Source organism: Carlito syrichta, unplaced genomic scaffold (assembly GCF_000164805.1).
Source record: "Carlito syrichta isolate Samal-C Ts95f unplaced genomic scaffold, Tarsius_syrichta-2.0.1 Scaffold316024, whole genome shotgun sequence".
Taxonomy (NCBI): Eukaryota; Metazoa; Chordata; class Mammalia; order Primates; family Tarsiidae; genus Carlito; species Carlito syrichta.
In genome coordinates, this window is record NW_007260120.1 from 516,974 (window position 1) to 532,766 (window position 15,793).

The 15,793-nt window shown below is 48.6% G+C and overlaps 1 protein-coding gene across 3 annotated transcripts in view; it reads left to right on the plus strand.

Moving 5' to 3' along the window:
• Window positions 1-14,768, plus strand: part of UBAC2 (UBA domain containing 2) — a 172,517-nt gene extending 157,749 nt beyond the window's left edge. For all 3 annotated transcript variants that reach the window (XM_008073705.2, XM_021706803.1, XM_008073706.2), the window contains one exon: window positions 13,503-14,768. In XM_008073705.2, coding sequence (XP_008071896.1) covers window positions 13,503-13,610 — 108 coding nt within the window. In that variant the 3' untranslated portion in view covers window positions 13,611-14,768. The remainder of the gene's footprint in view (window positions 1-13,502) is intronic.
• The last annotated feature ends 1,025 nt before the right edge of the window (window positions 14,769-15,793 follow it).

Below are 15,793 nucleotides of genomic sequence, written 5' to 3' on the forward strand. Positions count from 1 at the left end.
TTTTTTTTTTTTTTTTTTTTTTTTCTTTTTGAGTTAGCGTCTCACTCTCACCCAGGCTGGAGTGCAATGTCACACTCACGGCCACCATAGCCTCTACCTGCTAGACTCAGGCAATCCTTCTGCCTCAGCCTTCCAGTTAGCTGAAACCACAAGCAAGCTCTACTACACCTGGCTAATTTTTGATTTATTGTAGAGACAAGGTCTTGCCAAGTTGCCCAGACTGGTTCAGGCAATCCTCTCGCCTCCACCACCCAAAGTGCTGGCATTACAGGTGTGAGCCACCATACCCAGCTAAAATACACTTCTATTTTTTGGTGAGTTGATCTTTGCCAGTTCATCACCCCTTGGAGATGCTACCCAACCCCTTCTGGGAATATGCCAAAAAAGTGGCTCTCATGAAGGCAATCAGCGTGAGACTAGAGAGCACCAGCCACACGGTATGCCCTGCATTTCGTGACCCAGTGAGCAAGACAGTCAGGACCCCCAGAAACCAAGGGCAAGATGTCTACATATGCCTTCTTTGTCCAGACAAAGAGGAGGGACATAAGAAGAAACTCCAGAGGTCCCTGTCAATTCTGCAGCACTTTTCAAGTGCTCTTGGAAGTAGAAGGCACTGTCTGGGAAAGAGAAGTCTAAATGTGATGAGGAGACAAAGGTGGAGGAAGCAGGGAGGCTCTGATGGGAAATGAAGGATCGGGGACCGGACCAGCTCCGGGAGGCAAGAAAAGAACCGAACGCCCCCTGAAGACCGCCGCCCGGATTCTTCCTGTTCTCTTCAGAACTCCATCCAGCATCAAATCTCCAGACCCTGGCACTGCTGTTGGAGACGTGGCAGACAAGCTGGGTGAGCTGTGGAGTGACAAGTGGCAGTGAGAAGCTGCCTTAGGACAGCAAGGCAGGAAGCTGCTGGAGATAGAAGAGCACACATCGTCAACTCTGAGTCTAAAGGGAAGTTGGGTGGTACAAAGAAGGCCTGGCAAAAGGTGGCAGAGGAAGAGGATGAATAAGAAGCGACTTCTCTGTCCACCGTAAAAAAGACCATGCCAAACCAAGAGACACTCGATAAAGTTTAGCATCAGATATGCTCAAATGCCCACCATCTTAAAAATAAGTATATCCATTACCCCATTTTACTCTATTTTTTAAGAACTAGGTATTTTGATACTATACCCATACTCAAAATTAACAGATAATGAAAATTTTCTTTTATTTGCTTCTGATTTTTTTTTAAAACCAAAGAGGAAAAAAAGTATCATGTTCGCCTCTTTTGAACCTTTTCCAAGCTTAGAAAATGACCATTCAGGTAAAATCAGAAAAGGAAGTTAAATAAACCTGAGCCAAAGCTAGGACTTAACAAAAGGAAGATGAACACATTTCGACTTCCTCTCCCTCGTTCCTGTCTTTCCTTCCTTTTAGTCAGCCAGCAGTGACCAGATGTCTGCTCTGCACAGGGCTAACCATGGTGCTGGGTTCTGAAAACGCTGAGCTAGACAAGGCAGTGTCCTGCCTTGAGGAATTACAAGCCCAGTACAGGGAGACAGGCTGAGTGCTGGTGCGTGGGAGTATTCAGGTGCTGCTGAAGCTGGGAAAGGGCTATCAGGGCAGTGGTGCTGCAGGGAAGGGGGCAAGTACCTGGGAGGTGGGATCCATGGATGGGTGGGCTGGAGTGGAGAGGACTCAGCTGGGGAATTCCAGAAGCTGTGCGGGAAGCTGGCTGGGCAGGCTCACCAGAGGCTCAACATAGGGTGCGTAGACTCCCGCTGCAGTGCTCTGGGCGCAGAGGAACCAGGCAGGATCTTACAGAGGAAGCAGCATCATCGAGCTTCCCTGGAGGATGGACTGGACGTGGAGGAAGAGCAGATTGTAGTCATCACCGTGCATGTAATTTCCTCCCTCTGCGCCCAGGAAATGTAGTGCACCTGGGTGCTCAGAAGACCCTGGTGTGGACAAGAGATGCTTCTGCTTAGTGCATTAATAATACATTTGTGACCCATGTCCAAAGGCAGAACTACAGCAAACTTAATGAGAGATCTAATGACTTTTATTGGCAGCTTGTAAATTGGGGCGGTCTCCATTCTACAAAACAGAATGAGAGCTCCCACGGGGCACTAGCAGGACGGTGGGTTTTGTAAGATGAGAACAAGGAAACAGAACAACAGAAAAATAACGAGTTAGTTAACATCACGTTACTTCAGGTTGCTTTTCTTATGGCTTGAAGCAGAGGGAGCTCCCTGATGACACTGACTTCGGTAGGCCAGAAACTCCCATTTTTTTCAGGAAAGACAGGTCCCGTTGTTTTGGAATCTCTCTGCTTCCTTCAGTTTGATTCTGTGCCATTTTAGCGTGGATGACTCCATTTTGGTTTGGTCTGGGCTGTTGGGCCTAGTGCAGGAGCTCAGTCCAAAACAGTGGGCCGCCATATTTTTGTTTAACACACATGGCACGTGTTGTGTGGATTCCATTTGTGTCCTCTGAGATTTCCAGTAGCCCAAGAAGAGAGTGGCTTTAAGCCCACAAGATACTCACAATATGAGCTGATAAACAGCAGACTGCACTTGGTCGCAGAGAATCGAAATTGTCGTGAGGCCCTCTCTGGTCTTCCCATCTCAGGAGTCCTTTCCACTGTCTCCAGAATACCTTCTGAGAGCAGTGCCCTCCAATGTTCACTTCTTTCAAGGCACATCTTGTGCTTCCACCCTGAATAGTTATCATTGCAGTGCACTGCATATTAGTTGAGTACCTCGCCTGGTATCTGGTTTCCCTGTGCACCACGAGCCTCCCGAGGGTCGGGCCCAGGTCTACCTGTTTCCTACCCCAGGCAGAGCTTGACACACACAGGTGTTCCGGCATCGGTTAGAAAAGGGCTGAACACAAAGGTGTGGCTAGTGAAATTCCCTTCTACCACTCTTGTTTTCACTTAAAGATATGTTATAGAATGGTACTCCGTTAGACCTTTCCATCACTAACCCTAGGAGATTGGAAATATGTTTTCTAATAAGATAACAAAGCTAGATGGGTTACAATGAGACATTGGGTTGCAGTCCAGTAATTAACCAGCTGATAGGGGGACCATTTCTGCTGGGGACTCCAAAAGATGTGCACCAAGTGGCCCAGCCAGCCTTCAGGGGGACCTACCACAGACCCTGACCCACAGCAGGAATGCCAAGACCCGGCCTTGGACACACCTGGCCACAGAGCAGCCCAGAGCCCAGGCAGGGCGCAGAATACCTGGGAGGCATCAGTTCAGTGAGTAGGTGTGAGAATGGGGGATGCAGCAATTCTCAGAAGCAAGAGGCCAGACGACAGGGAAGGAAAAGCTGCACTGCCCTACAGGGACCTTGCCGGGGGACCTTGTATCAGTATGGGGGGAGGGGCAGCTGGTTCCAGCAGGTAACAAGGGCTGCTTATGGTGGGGAAATGAGAGGCCAGCTCCACACACCCTGGCTCCCCAGCAGGGCACACATGCCACACCACACCCAGCCTGAGCTTGGGATTGGGTGGTGCAGTTGCTTCAGGTGGGCATCGCTTTCTGCAGGCGTCAGAATTTGGGAAGTAAGAACCCAAAAAAACCATTTGTTTTTGACACCCTGAGCAAAAGGGAAGTTAAAGAAAACCGCAGTCTTATTTGAGCAAACCAAACAGAGGAACACTTCACTGGAAGGGTTGCTGTAAATTTCATTGGAATAAATATCCTGTCTTTCTTGTATCAAAGAGGGGCTGACTTGGAAGCAGAATGCCTAAATGGATTCCATTCCTTTTCTTGAGGGAGAATTATCTTGAGATAACAGAGACAGATAGATATCCCAATCCCAGAAGACATTAAAAATATATAGGGAGGGTGCCCCAAAAAATGTATACACATTTGAAGAGGTGTTATCTATGTATTACTTTTCGAAGTTGAATTGAATTATGGTAGCAATGTATAATATGACATTTGCTCAACCATGCTTCCACCATTTCCTTTGACAGTCCTGCCTGTCGCATGGTGACATTAGCATTCATTAGCTGAAGGCCACCTTTTGAGTGAACGTCATACTTAAAACGTGTATACAATTTTTTGGCACCCCTGTGTAGATAAGGAAAGGAAAACTGGTGCAGCTGTCCCTCTGCCTCTGAGGAATTTTTCTCATTTGGTGTGGTTTTCTTTGAAATGCATGTTATAGAAAAAATGTATTCCACCTTGTTCTCCTTCAGAACACTGTCAGGTGACAGTGACAGTGCTCTTGTGGTGACGCCTGTTCCTGTCACGCTCCCCTGCCTTGGTCAGCCAGCCGTGGAGCTGCGTCACATCGTGGCCTGTAGGAACCACTGACGCCGGTGGCTCAAGGGCTTTTGATGAGAAGCATGCAACTGCCAGTCGTGATACCCTGGACACCCCCCCGGTGGGTCTTCTGATGAGGAGGTGAAGCTGGAATTTGATGTTACTGTAGTGCCAGCCTCTCCTTGGTGTCCTTATCCCTACCCTTACCTCTGGGAAGTCAGGTTTTCAGTTATAGAAAACAGGCCCCGGATGGCACATTTGGAGAAGTTTAGTGCCCATGACTAAGTAGGTGTGGAAGACAGGAGAGGATAGCACAGTTTGGAGACTAACCCAACTATAGCTGGGTTTTGTTGTTGTTTTAAGGTAAACTTAAGCAAAAGGAGGTTTGTTATAAGGGAACACAGTATATGACTTGGAGTGTGTAGGCTGGAGTTGAAGCATCAGTCAGGATCCCAGTAACCAACAACTGCAAACAATGAAATTCCAACCTTCCCTCTGCTGTTATTGTACCTAGCATGTTCTCTTTGTTATAATGGTGTTCCTGTTACCAATTGCCTGTACTTTCTCTCCACTGTTGATGTAATTTCTTTTTTTTTTTTTTTTGAGTTGGAGTCTCACTCTGTCACCCAGACTAGAGTGCAGTGGCACGCTCCTGGCCACCGCAACCTCGACCTGCGGGACTCTGGCAATCCTTCCGCCTCAGCCTTCCAAGTAGCTGGAACTACAGGCGTGCACTACCACACCCAGCTAATTTCTTATTTATTGTAGAGACGAGATCTCGCCAAGTTACCCGGGCTGATCTTGAACTCGCGGGCTCAGGTAATCTACTCACCTCGGCCTCACAAAGTGCTGGGATTATAGGCTGAGCCACTGAGCCCAGCCAATATAATTTCTTAACTCCATAAACTGCTCCCTCATGGCTCCGGTCCTGATAGTCTTCCTCATTTTCTTGACATTTCCACATTGAGATTCTCAAAAGAGAACATCTCTTCCTCATCAGCCCACAGTTCCTTTACTGGCAGAATCACAGGTCAGTGACTAAACTGTGGCTTGTGTTTGCATACCTTGGTCCAATCAGGTATGCCAGGGATGGACAGCACCTTTGTACAAAATATGGTGACCTGTGGTTGCCTCTGCAGCATGAGTTGGGCCCAGGAGCTTTCCTTACAAGGGCCTGTAGGCAGTGCCGGCCTAGTAACTGGCCTGTCCAGTGTAGCTGAAGCAGTAATAGTTAATACCTCCTGAGCACTCACTCTGAGGCACTAAGCCCTCATGTGCATTAGCCCTATAAGTCCTACTTGTATGGGGTAGTTACAGCCATTATCCCCATCTTATCAAGGAGAAAACAGGCCCAGCAAGTTCAAGTCACTTGCTCAAAGTCACACATATAGCTGGTTTCGGAAGAGAATTAGAGGAAAGGATCGTTTGGATTTGGGCTAGAATCCAAGCCACACTATTCTGACATTTTATGGGGAGGATTTGTAGGCAAAAACATCTTGTTTTACCCAAGCAGACCGAGGAAGGACTTACGATGCTCTGAGATGGAGAGGCAATGTTGAAAGAAAGGCTTTTTAAAAATTTCTGTGGGGCATTTTTTAGATTTTCCAAATAGATGACTGCAAAACCAGTCAGTCCAACACTGATTGAGACACAACAGTGCCCACCTTGCTGTTAGCTGCTACGTCTGAAAATGTGTCTATCACAGCGCATTCTTTTGAAGAGTTCTCGGTGTTCACCGGCTTTCTCCTTTTGTCCTTGAGATGTTTACTGGTCATTTTCGTCCCACCAACCTACTCCCTTCTCTAACTGAGCCAGGCACTGCGTGTGTATCAGGCTCTGCACAGGGCGGAAACTAGCCAGCCCTGGTCCCAGCCGGCAGGGAGTTCTCTATCCGCAGGGAGACCAGACCTGTGCAAGGCACTAAACCTGGGCCCAACTCACTGTGGTTACTTAGCAAAGGTCCTTAAAGCAGGGAGATCATCTGTAAGTATCCGCGACTGTACTTTAATAACAACTTGCTCAACTGGTCATGATGTCTTTTTATCTTCTGGTCAAGTAAGACCAAGAGATTTTACACTGACAGCTCCTCTTCCCATGGATGGCAGATCTGACCAGGTTCTCTTGGTAAGATCTGATGAGTCTCCTCCCACTAGCTGTACTAAAAGACAGGAAACAACCTGGAGAGAAAATGAATTAGTTTAGGCTTTTTGTGTGAGTTAACATGTGTTGTGGCAAAAATACACGCTTTGGATGGGTAGAAAGGTAGACTGACTATCTATAAATACCATTATCTGTATAGTCATCAGAGTTGAGTATTTGCTAGCATTTATTTTTATTTATTTATTTATTTTTTTTTTTTTTGAGATGGAATCTCACTCTGTCGCCCAGACTGGAGTGCAGTGACATGCTTCCGGCCACCGCAGCCTCAACCTGCTGGGCTCCGGCGATCCTTCCGCCTCAGCCTTCCAAGTAGCCAGAACTACAGGCATGTGCTACCACACCCGGCTAATTTTTTGACTTATTGTAGAGACAAGGTCTCGCCAAGTTCTCCAGGTGGGTCTTGAACTCACAGACTCAGGCAATCCACTCGCCTCAGCCTCCCAAAGTGCTGGGATTAAAGGTTGAGCTACCAAAACCAGCCTTTGCTAGCCTTTATAAAGATATAAAGTGCTTCCAAGAGTCACTAAAATAACACAGGCTTTTTGTTAGAATTTGATGCTCACCTTTTAACAAGAAGATTGTCCCTACTTTTCTGATTTCACTTGCTCTCACTTGGCTTGTTTTCCTAGGCCAGTTCTTGTCTTTGTAAACACTAGAAATCTGTAGCATGGTGGCACTCTTCCCTTTGTGTATACCAGCCTGCATTTGATCACCAAAAGATATGCCAGTGTTGACCCACAGAGGATGTAAAGCTAGTAAAGTAGAAGCGTGTCACAGTGAGCGTGGAAAACAAAACCTGGGGTGGTTCTGTCCTTTGTCGGAGTCTGAACTGAGGCCTAAGTGGCTCAGAGGAAGACGCTCGCACACCGGGCCAGTGGCTCTTCAGTAAGGTGATATCTAAGAGGTCGTGTTTATGAGCACCTGCTGTGTGCAGTCACTGTTTGGGCCCCTCGCATGCACTCCCCTTACCTCTACACTGTGACAGCCAGAGCCAGCCTCTGCCTAAGGTTATAGAGGGCTGCCGCCAGGCTCCTGCCACCAACTTGGTGGACTCATGCCCCTGCACTGTAGTCACACCTGACCCGGCTGCCAGTTACCTGCATTTTTATTTTAAGGAAGTACGAACCTATGGTTTCTGTCTACACAGGTTGAGTATCCCTTATCCAGAATGCTTGGGACCAGGAATGTTTCAGATTTGGGATTGGGGGATATTTGCATATATATAACGAGATATCCAAACACAAGATTCATTGATGTTTCATATACACCTTATGACATAGCCATAATTGTATAGTTTTTAATAATTTTAAAATAAATTTGTACAAGTTTGGAATAACTGTATGCATGAAACAAAGTTTGTGAACCATTAGAAAGCAAAGGTGTCACTGCCTCAGCCACCTGTGAGGGCCGTCTGTGGTTGTCTGACCTTTGCATCATTCCTATCTCAGAGTATACACTACCAATAAGAAATCATGTTCTTACTCAGGCATAAGTACATAACAGTAAGAAACACAACATGGGCCAGGCTCGGTGGCTCAGCCTGTAATCCCACGCTTTGGGAGGCCGAGGTGAGTAAATTGCCTATGCATGCCTGCTGCATTAGTAGAGCACAGCCCCATCATGCAGTCCATGGCATCCTTAATTCTGTAGGGGCTGTCTCCTCAGCTGTAGGCAGTGTCTTTCTGGGGCAATGAAGCCAAAGTAGTGATGTTTCATCAGCCTTATAGACTCGTTTTGGCATCAGATTTTCATCAGAGCCCTTAACAAACTAGTCAATGAATTTCTTCACTGCTTCATGATAAGCAGATGCTTTATCACCCCAAGTCTTTAAAAATGTCATGCCATGTTTTTCCTTAAATTTCTGCAACCAGTTGGTTGAATATTCACAGTTCCCTTTGATTTTCAGTTCAGTGATAATCCTTGTGATGCAGATTTTTCAGGTCAGCTCGGGCTTGGAGAGTGTCAGCTCAATGGGTCAGCCAGCCACGCCCCAGAGAGGGTCATCGAGGGGTTGGTAAGCCTAGCCCCGGGAGTGTCAGCTCTAATAGGCTGGCAAGCCAAGCCCTGAGAGTGTTGCTGGTTTGGTGGGCTGGCAAGCCTAGCCCCTGAGGTATCTCAGTTTTGGAGTCTTGCCTTCTGGCAGCTCTCCTGGTTCAGCCAGCTCCGACGATCTTCTGCAGCTCTTCAGGTTGCAGCTCTTCAGGGTCGAGGTTCTTGTCTCATGCCCGGGAAGAATGAGGGACACGGATGGCCAGAAAGTGAGAAAGCAGGATTTATTGAGAGGACAGAGAAGCTCCCACAGTGGGAGGAACCTGAAGGGGTTGCCCGTATGGGACCGAAAACCTGGTGCTTATATAACCCCAAGTCCAAGTCCAAGCTGGCTAGCACCAGCTGTGAGTTGTAGCTGTTCTGATTGGTCAGTATTAAGGTAGGGAACTAATGGTGAGCTGATTGGTTGCTTTTTGATCTCAGCAGTAAGTACTTAAGCTCTAGCTTAAGATGCTCACAGAGAGCTTATTTACCAACAGCTGCTGGGAATTCGCTACATTATTACCAGAGGACCTGCCTGTCTGCCTCCCCTTTCTCTAGCTATCTCCTGTCTCACTTGCTTGTTTCCTGATCAGCTGGTAAGAGCCACGTGTTCACTGCCACACTGATGGATCCACTCCTTCCACACACAATTGAGATCTTCATTTTTAGCTTTATGCAGTGTTTCTTTGTTTCTCATTAACTTCTGTTTACCACTTTCTGCCCAGAACTCAGTAGTTCATCCTTCTGTTTCTTCAGGTCATGTGTGGTGGCCTTTCCAACATCACACTCTTCTGTAAGATGCTTCATACCAACACCACTGTCCGGTTTCTCCAGCAACTTGAATTTCTGTGCTATAGATAAGCGTAAATACTTCCTCTTTTTCTTATCATTGTTACCCAGGCAGACCTTTTAGACTTTTTCAACAATATCTTCACACCACAGCACAGAGAATCAACAAAACTCTGAGTAATTCACGTAGGTCTTGTCTACATGTGGAGCATCGTGGGGAACCTGCCATCGGCACATCCCACCTGCGCACATGCCATTTTATTACCCTCTGTGGGCGAGCTTGTGTGGGGGAATCCGGGCACGCACAAAAAAGACACATCACGGGTGAAGGAGGTTGGGAGAGTCTTTTTTCCCTTGGGGTCACTGAGTAAACTGCATCTTGTGCCTGCATTTTTAATACAAACCGTCACATAAGGTCGGGTGTGGAATTTTTCACTTATGGCATCATGTCAGTGTTCAAAATGTTTGATTTGGGAGCATTTGGATTTTGATTTTCAGGTTAGGGATATTCAACCTGTGTTTTGCTTACCTGACTATAGGTCTGTTCAGGCCTCCGTTTTATCTTTCTGCAATTTGAGCCCAGGAGTTGATGCCTCACATGCTATAAGCCTTTCCCACAAGAGAGAGAAAGAAAGTGCACTAGGATTAGGCTTCTCTGAGAAGATAGGTATTAAGGTCCACAGCAGTGGTTTTCAGTGACCAAAGAGACCTATAGACATCTGTTCTCTGTGTTGCTAGTTTTTGCTTCAATTCTTGTCCTCTGAACTGTGAACCACTGAAACTACCTAAAGACAGCAGGGGACACATTCGGCTTGCAAGTGTGGACATCACGTCCTGTGCCCTCCACTGAGGGATGGGAGCAGTGGGTAAACACCCATCAGAATTTACCCTTCCTCATCATTGCTGGCTGGTTATCATTCACATACCCAGACCCAGGCATGCAGCTTCATTTTCCATGGATGTTTTGTGTTGGCTGCTAGGAGAAACTTACAGATACCCTTTCTTAGTGCAGTTGTTTTTTTTTTAAAGAACTATGCTAACATGGTTGCTACTTAGCAGCTTTTTAATCTGATAAAAATGCCAGGTCAGTAGGCAGTGAAAATTCTCTAATCACACTTGTCTTCTCACCCCCAAATACTGTGTAAAGCTCTGAAACCAGCTTTGACTAACAGGGCTTGAGGACCAAACTTCAGCAGATGAAGAGCCAACCCCTGCAAACTGGTAGCAGCAAGCACTCTTTTCTGCCAAGACCTGTGAAAAGCTGGGCTCAGTCGTCAAAACCAGCATGAGGGCACAGGTGGTTTTTCATGTCTGAGAGAGAATGAACTTGGAAGTCTCGCATGCAGAGAGAGCTTCCACGCTTACACTGGAACATTGCTTACATGACTTACAGCACAGCCCAGCCCAGCCATCCAGGTTTGAGGGATCTTCCCTCTCTGGGGCGGGCCTGCATGCCTTCTATGCTGCTGCTCTGTCCCAGTGGACTGTGTGTAGCCAACCCTCATTGGCACCTTCTGGATTCCAAATCAAATCATAGTGCAGCGAGAGCTCAGGTACCGGGGGGAAGCTGTGGCCTGGCCCTCTCACCGGTTTACATCATGCTTCACCTGCTTCAGATTATGAATCATGTTGTGCCAAACCCTAGAACCACTGGATGTGGACAGCAGATAGATTTGTTCCCACTGACGAGGAGCAAAGAAGCAGCCAGTCCTCAGCTGTGCTTAAAGTAGTAGAGGTGACAGTAAATGTCGCCCTTTTCAAGCTGTTTAAAGTCGTTAAGAATGGCCAGGTTGTTTGTAGTCATGGCATCACGGTCAAGATAACAGATGGGAGGAAGGTAGAGCCACCCAGTTCCTGGCTGGTCTGGGTTACCTCCGCCAAAGAGAGCATCTCTTAACTGGAAGTCATCGGAATAGACGTCGTAAAAGGTTACTTCAACCCATCACGGACAGACTACCTCATCAGAGAGGGTTTCTCCTTTCTCATGACATGTGTCCAACCTGAATCCTCCAGCCGCCACCACCGGCCCCCCACGGCCTGACAGGGGCTCTAGAAAGGGCAGAAGTAGCACTCGGTCTGAAAATGCTCCAGAGGAAAGGGAAAGTGAATTCTGAGAACTGACTGGCAAATGGGTGTTTCGCGTCTGGCGGAAAGAGAAGCCTAAACAGATTATCAAGCAGATGACTGTGAACGTTCAAAAGATGGCTGTGGTCAGAGGACACCAAGCTAACCCTGTTGACACAGGATGTCACCAAGACACTTGCAACATCTGGTCGCCTTAAGAGATATGTTGGTGGCCGGGCTCGGTGGCTCAGTCTGTAATCCCAGCACTTTGGGAGGCCGAGGCAAGCGGATTGCCTGAGCCCGTGGGTTCGAGACCTGCCCGGGCAATTTGGTAAGACCTCGTCTCTATAATAAATCAAAAATTAGCTGGGCGTGGTAGCGCCTGAGGGCTTTTCGGAGGCCCCAGCGAACTGGCACGCTGGCGTGATGCAGCTCCCTACTAGAGAGTGTGCACGCTCCCACACGTCTGCGGCCATCGTCGAGGGTGAGAGCCGAGCTCCTCACTGCCCGTTGCCCTGACCAGACCTCACCCTCATCGCACTCAGTTCTGGGCTCATGTTTGAGATAGCAGCAGGAGGGACTAGGGGGGACGGGGCCGGGGCTAGGTCCTGACAGTGGAAATAAGCCAGGAGTGAGGCCCTTCCGATCGGAGTCTGCAGTGGTGGGGACCACCCCAAGATACAGCCGTGAGGAGCCCATGAGGGCAGTGCAGCCATGCACACTTCTGCTCTGGGGGCCCCCTGGGGGCCTCCTGGTGCAGGAGACATGGGAAAGGGCGGCGCCTCAGATCCAACAGGCAAAGGGGAACCGACAGGTCAGGCGCAGAGGGGGAAGCCTCCCAGGCAGAGGCGACCACACAGCACAGCTGGAGCCAGTGCCCAGGTGGTCCGGGCAAGGGGGAGTGAGTGTGGCTGAGAGGAACGAGAGGGAGGGAGGAAGAAGAGAGGCCACAACCCCTCAGCTGCACCTGGGAGCGGGGAGGGGGCTGCCTTCTGTTGCTTCAAGGGCGAAATCAGGACTGGGGACGTCTGCGGGTGGCAGCTAATGGGGCAGAGCTTCCCACGTGGATGGCAGCGCCGCCCGGGTGGCCTCCTGAGTTTCCACCCCTCTCGGCTCTGCGCCTCCTCCCTCACCTCCCCAGGGCCTCCATCAGTTGGCCCCGCCCCCGGCACCCACAGCCGCCCCCTGCAGGCACCCGCATGCCACCCCCCACTGGGGCCCCCTCCCAAGCCATGTCAGGCCTCTTCTCTTTTCACGGTGTAGCACCAAGTACACTGCTTTCTTTAAAAGAAAAATTGGAAACTGTGATGAAATCCTCAAGCAGCCCGCAAAAGCCTTAATGGACAAGCTACTGAAAGTCTCAACATTTATGAGAGTGTTGTCTTTACTATATGTTATTGCAAGTGCAGAGTGTTTTAACAAAAGGACAAACATTTGATTCCTGTAGCTAGTCTGGAGTCATCAATATTTTTATAGTACATCCTTTATTGGGAAAATCGGTTGTGAATAAGTTTTAGTGACACTGCCTATGCCAACACGGGAGGCTGCCTGTGTGGGGAAGTACAGGAAATCTCCGTGTTCATGGAATCGGGTTCGTGGCCTCCTCCCTGCCCCGCTGGCCCTCGCCCTTCCTTCCCTGGGTTGTGCTCCAGGCTTAGCCCCCCTTGCTGCCACAGAAACCCCAGACTGCCCATGGGCTTCAGCAAGTGCTGCCACTGTCAGATGGTCTGAGCCCTCAAAGGCAGTCAGTCCTCTGCTGTGTGAAGCAGTTCTCAGAATGAAGCTTCCAGAACGCACTTGTGCTCTTGGTGTGGGAGCGTGACTTTCTTTTTTCCTTGGGAATCACACTTACCCCTGAGGAGTGTGGCCCAGCAGTGAGCTCGGGACAGTTAGTGCTGACCTGCTCTCATGGCCTGGTCCCCGCAGGTCCTTGGAAGCCCTGCTTCCTTGTGTGTAGAATGAGGATTATATGAGATAAAGCATTTATATTGCCTACATATAGGAAGTGCTGAAAAATGTGTACCTATTATAATTTTTTAAACATCAGATTTCGCACTGACATGAAAATTAGTTGAGTTTTTTGGCTTGGTTCTAACAGATTTGACCTTTGCCACAGCACTCACTAAAGAACATTTGGGCCCAGCGGGTTAAGTGGCCGTGTTACTGACTCCTCAGTCTCTGCTTTGTCTGTTTGCAGGTTGCCCGGCTCATGGAGATGGGATTTTCCAGAGGTGATGCTTTGGAGGCCCTGAGGGCTTCCAATAATGACCTCAACGTGGCCACCAACTTTCTGCTGCAGCATTGATGGCCGAGACTGATGCCAGGTCCGGCCCAGCCACTGAGTGACAGTGGCATGGTCCCTGCCACCAAATCAGCCCCGAGGATCAGACACCACTGGCGCTGACATTCTCCTGGGGAGAGGGCAGTCCCCGCTGTGCCCCTGCCCTGAACTCCAAGATTGTTATCATTAGCGTATCAAAATAAGTTTGCCATTAAATTAGCATGTATTTTCTATCTTTATTTTTTTATTGGGCCTTTTCCCTAGTTAGAAGAATCATCCGTCACTCATTCCTGTTGTGTTTAAAATGCATTGACATTGCCCATGTCTGCAGACAGTTGGCGGGCACTGGGATGGGGAGTCTTCTTACTGTAATGCATTATCCTACTCACATCTGAACGGTGTCGTCATGGAGGGAGAGGCTACTGTTAGTTCAGAAAGGACATGTCATATCGTTCTATATTATGGACTCTCTTAATCGCTTTTTTTTTTCCCCTCAAACAGTGTCTGTTCAGTATCCAAACCTCCTCAGGGATGAGGGGGCACCAGGGAGCCAAATCCCACTCCACACTGTTCCAGTCCAGGAGACTTTTCCCAATTCCCTCCCCCTCGTCCATTTTAAAATGATAATCAAGTACTGACCTGGGGTTAATTTTGCTCAGAATATCCAGAGGTAGCCTCTCAGGCTGGGGCGAGATGGGACAGAAAGAAGGAACAGTGACCTTCCTGAGCCCTGCAGGCCCACGAAAGAGCTCAGTGGCTCCGGCTGCGGCTCAGTCTGGGAGGAGGAGACGCAGTTCCTTGTGACCCATCCTCGCTGCGGGCTGCCTGCTGGGCCCTCCCCACTCGCAGCCCCTCCAGCAGCAGGTTCCCCTGAGACCCGGGCCTGGATCCAAAGGTGGCAGGAGGCAGGGTGGACTGGAAGATGGGAGCCAGTGGGGAGGGGAGAGGCAGGGGGACCGCCCTGAGCTCAAAAGATCCAAGCAAGCCGGCTCTCCCGAGGGGCAGCCGCTCTGTTCTGTCCTGTTCTGCAAGACAGGCAGCAGTGTATCAAATTGATGCAAATCTAGACGTGTGATACTTACAATAAAGTTTTTAATGTTTTACTTTTCATTGTTTTGACTTATCTAAATAGAACTTTATTCCAGGATGTACATATGGCATTAAAAAGAAATTACCAAACCACTCATCTTTCTTCAAAGACTTCGTGCTTTTGGGGGTGAAGCATTTGTGTCAGGAGCTCCGCCCTCGGAATCCCCCAAGTTGTGGTGAGGACTCAGCTCCACCCACTTTTCCTCCTCTTGCCAAATCCCTGAGGTGCTGGGGAGATGGGTTTTCTATTAACCCTTTATAATGTGGTTTACTTCCCAGCCTGAATACAGCGTGACATCACGTAACAGAGAAGGAAAATCCACGTACTTTATGATCCTGTACAGCTGTCTCTGGGGGATTCCCGGACTCCAAGCCCCTTTTGGACACTCACCACCTCTTCTCTCTGAAGTCTGCCACCCATGGGACTCAACCTCCTCGTTATCTCTCAAGCCACTCATTTCCTAGAGTGATTTCAAAAGTCCTTAGGTAAGAACCGCACTCTTGCTACTAAGTGCCAGTCAGGAAATCTTTGAATCCACCTCTAACCTGCAAGTCCCTCCTTGGAGGTGTTCTGCCTTCCCAGGCCGAACCAAAGTAAATCTCACTTGTTTTGATTGATGGTTTTCTATAACTTTTAATTCGTATATAACCAAAGTGTAATTCAATCACTACAGACACACGTTCTCAGGACTTCCCGGGATGCATGTCACAGGCCTAAGGTCATTCACATTTGGCTCAGAATAAACCATCTTGAATGTCTTACAAAATTTGGCATCTTTTGTCAACAGTGGCATATGCAAAAACTTGGCACCTTGGCCTCACTAAGGCCCATCCTAGGCTGGTCAGAGCCATCGAGCTGCTTGGAATGGGGTTGAGGTGACTTTCTGGGAGCCCAGCTGGTCCCATACACAGGCCTCTACTTGAATCTAGGTTGTCCCATCTCAGGCCGTGTAAGGAACACTTAACGGTGATACAGATGTCCTGACCTCATTCACTGACCAAGGTCAAGATAACCTAAACATGAGTGAAAAATCATGTGCCTGACCTCTGAAGGAACTCGAAACTCAACCTCTGTGCTCCCATGCAGAGGGGCATAGGCAAAAAACAACCCATATTCA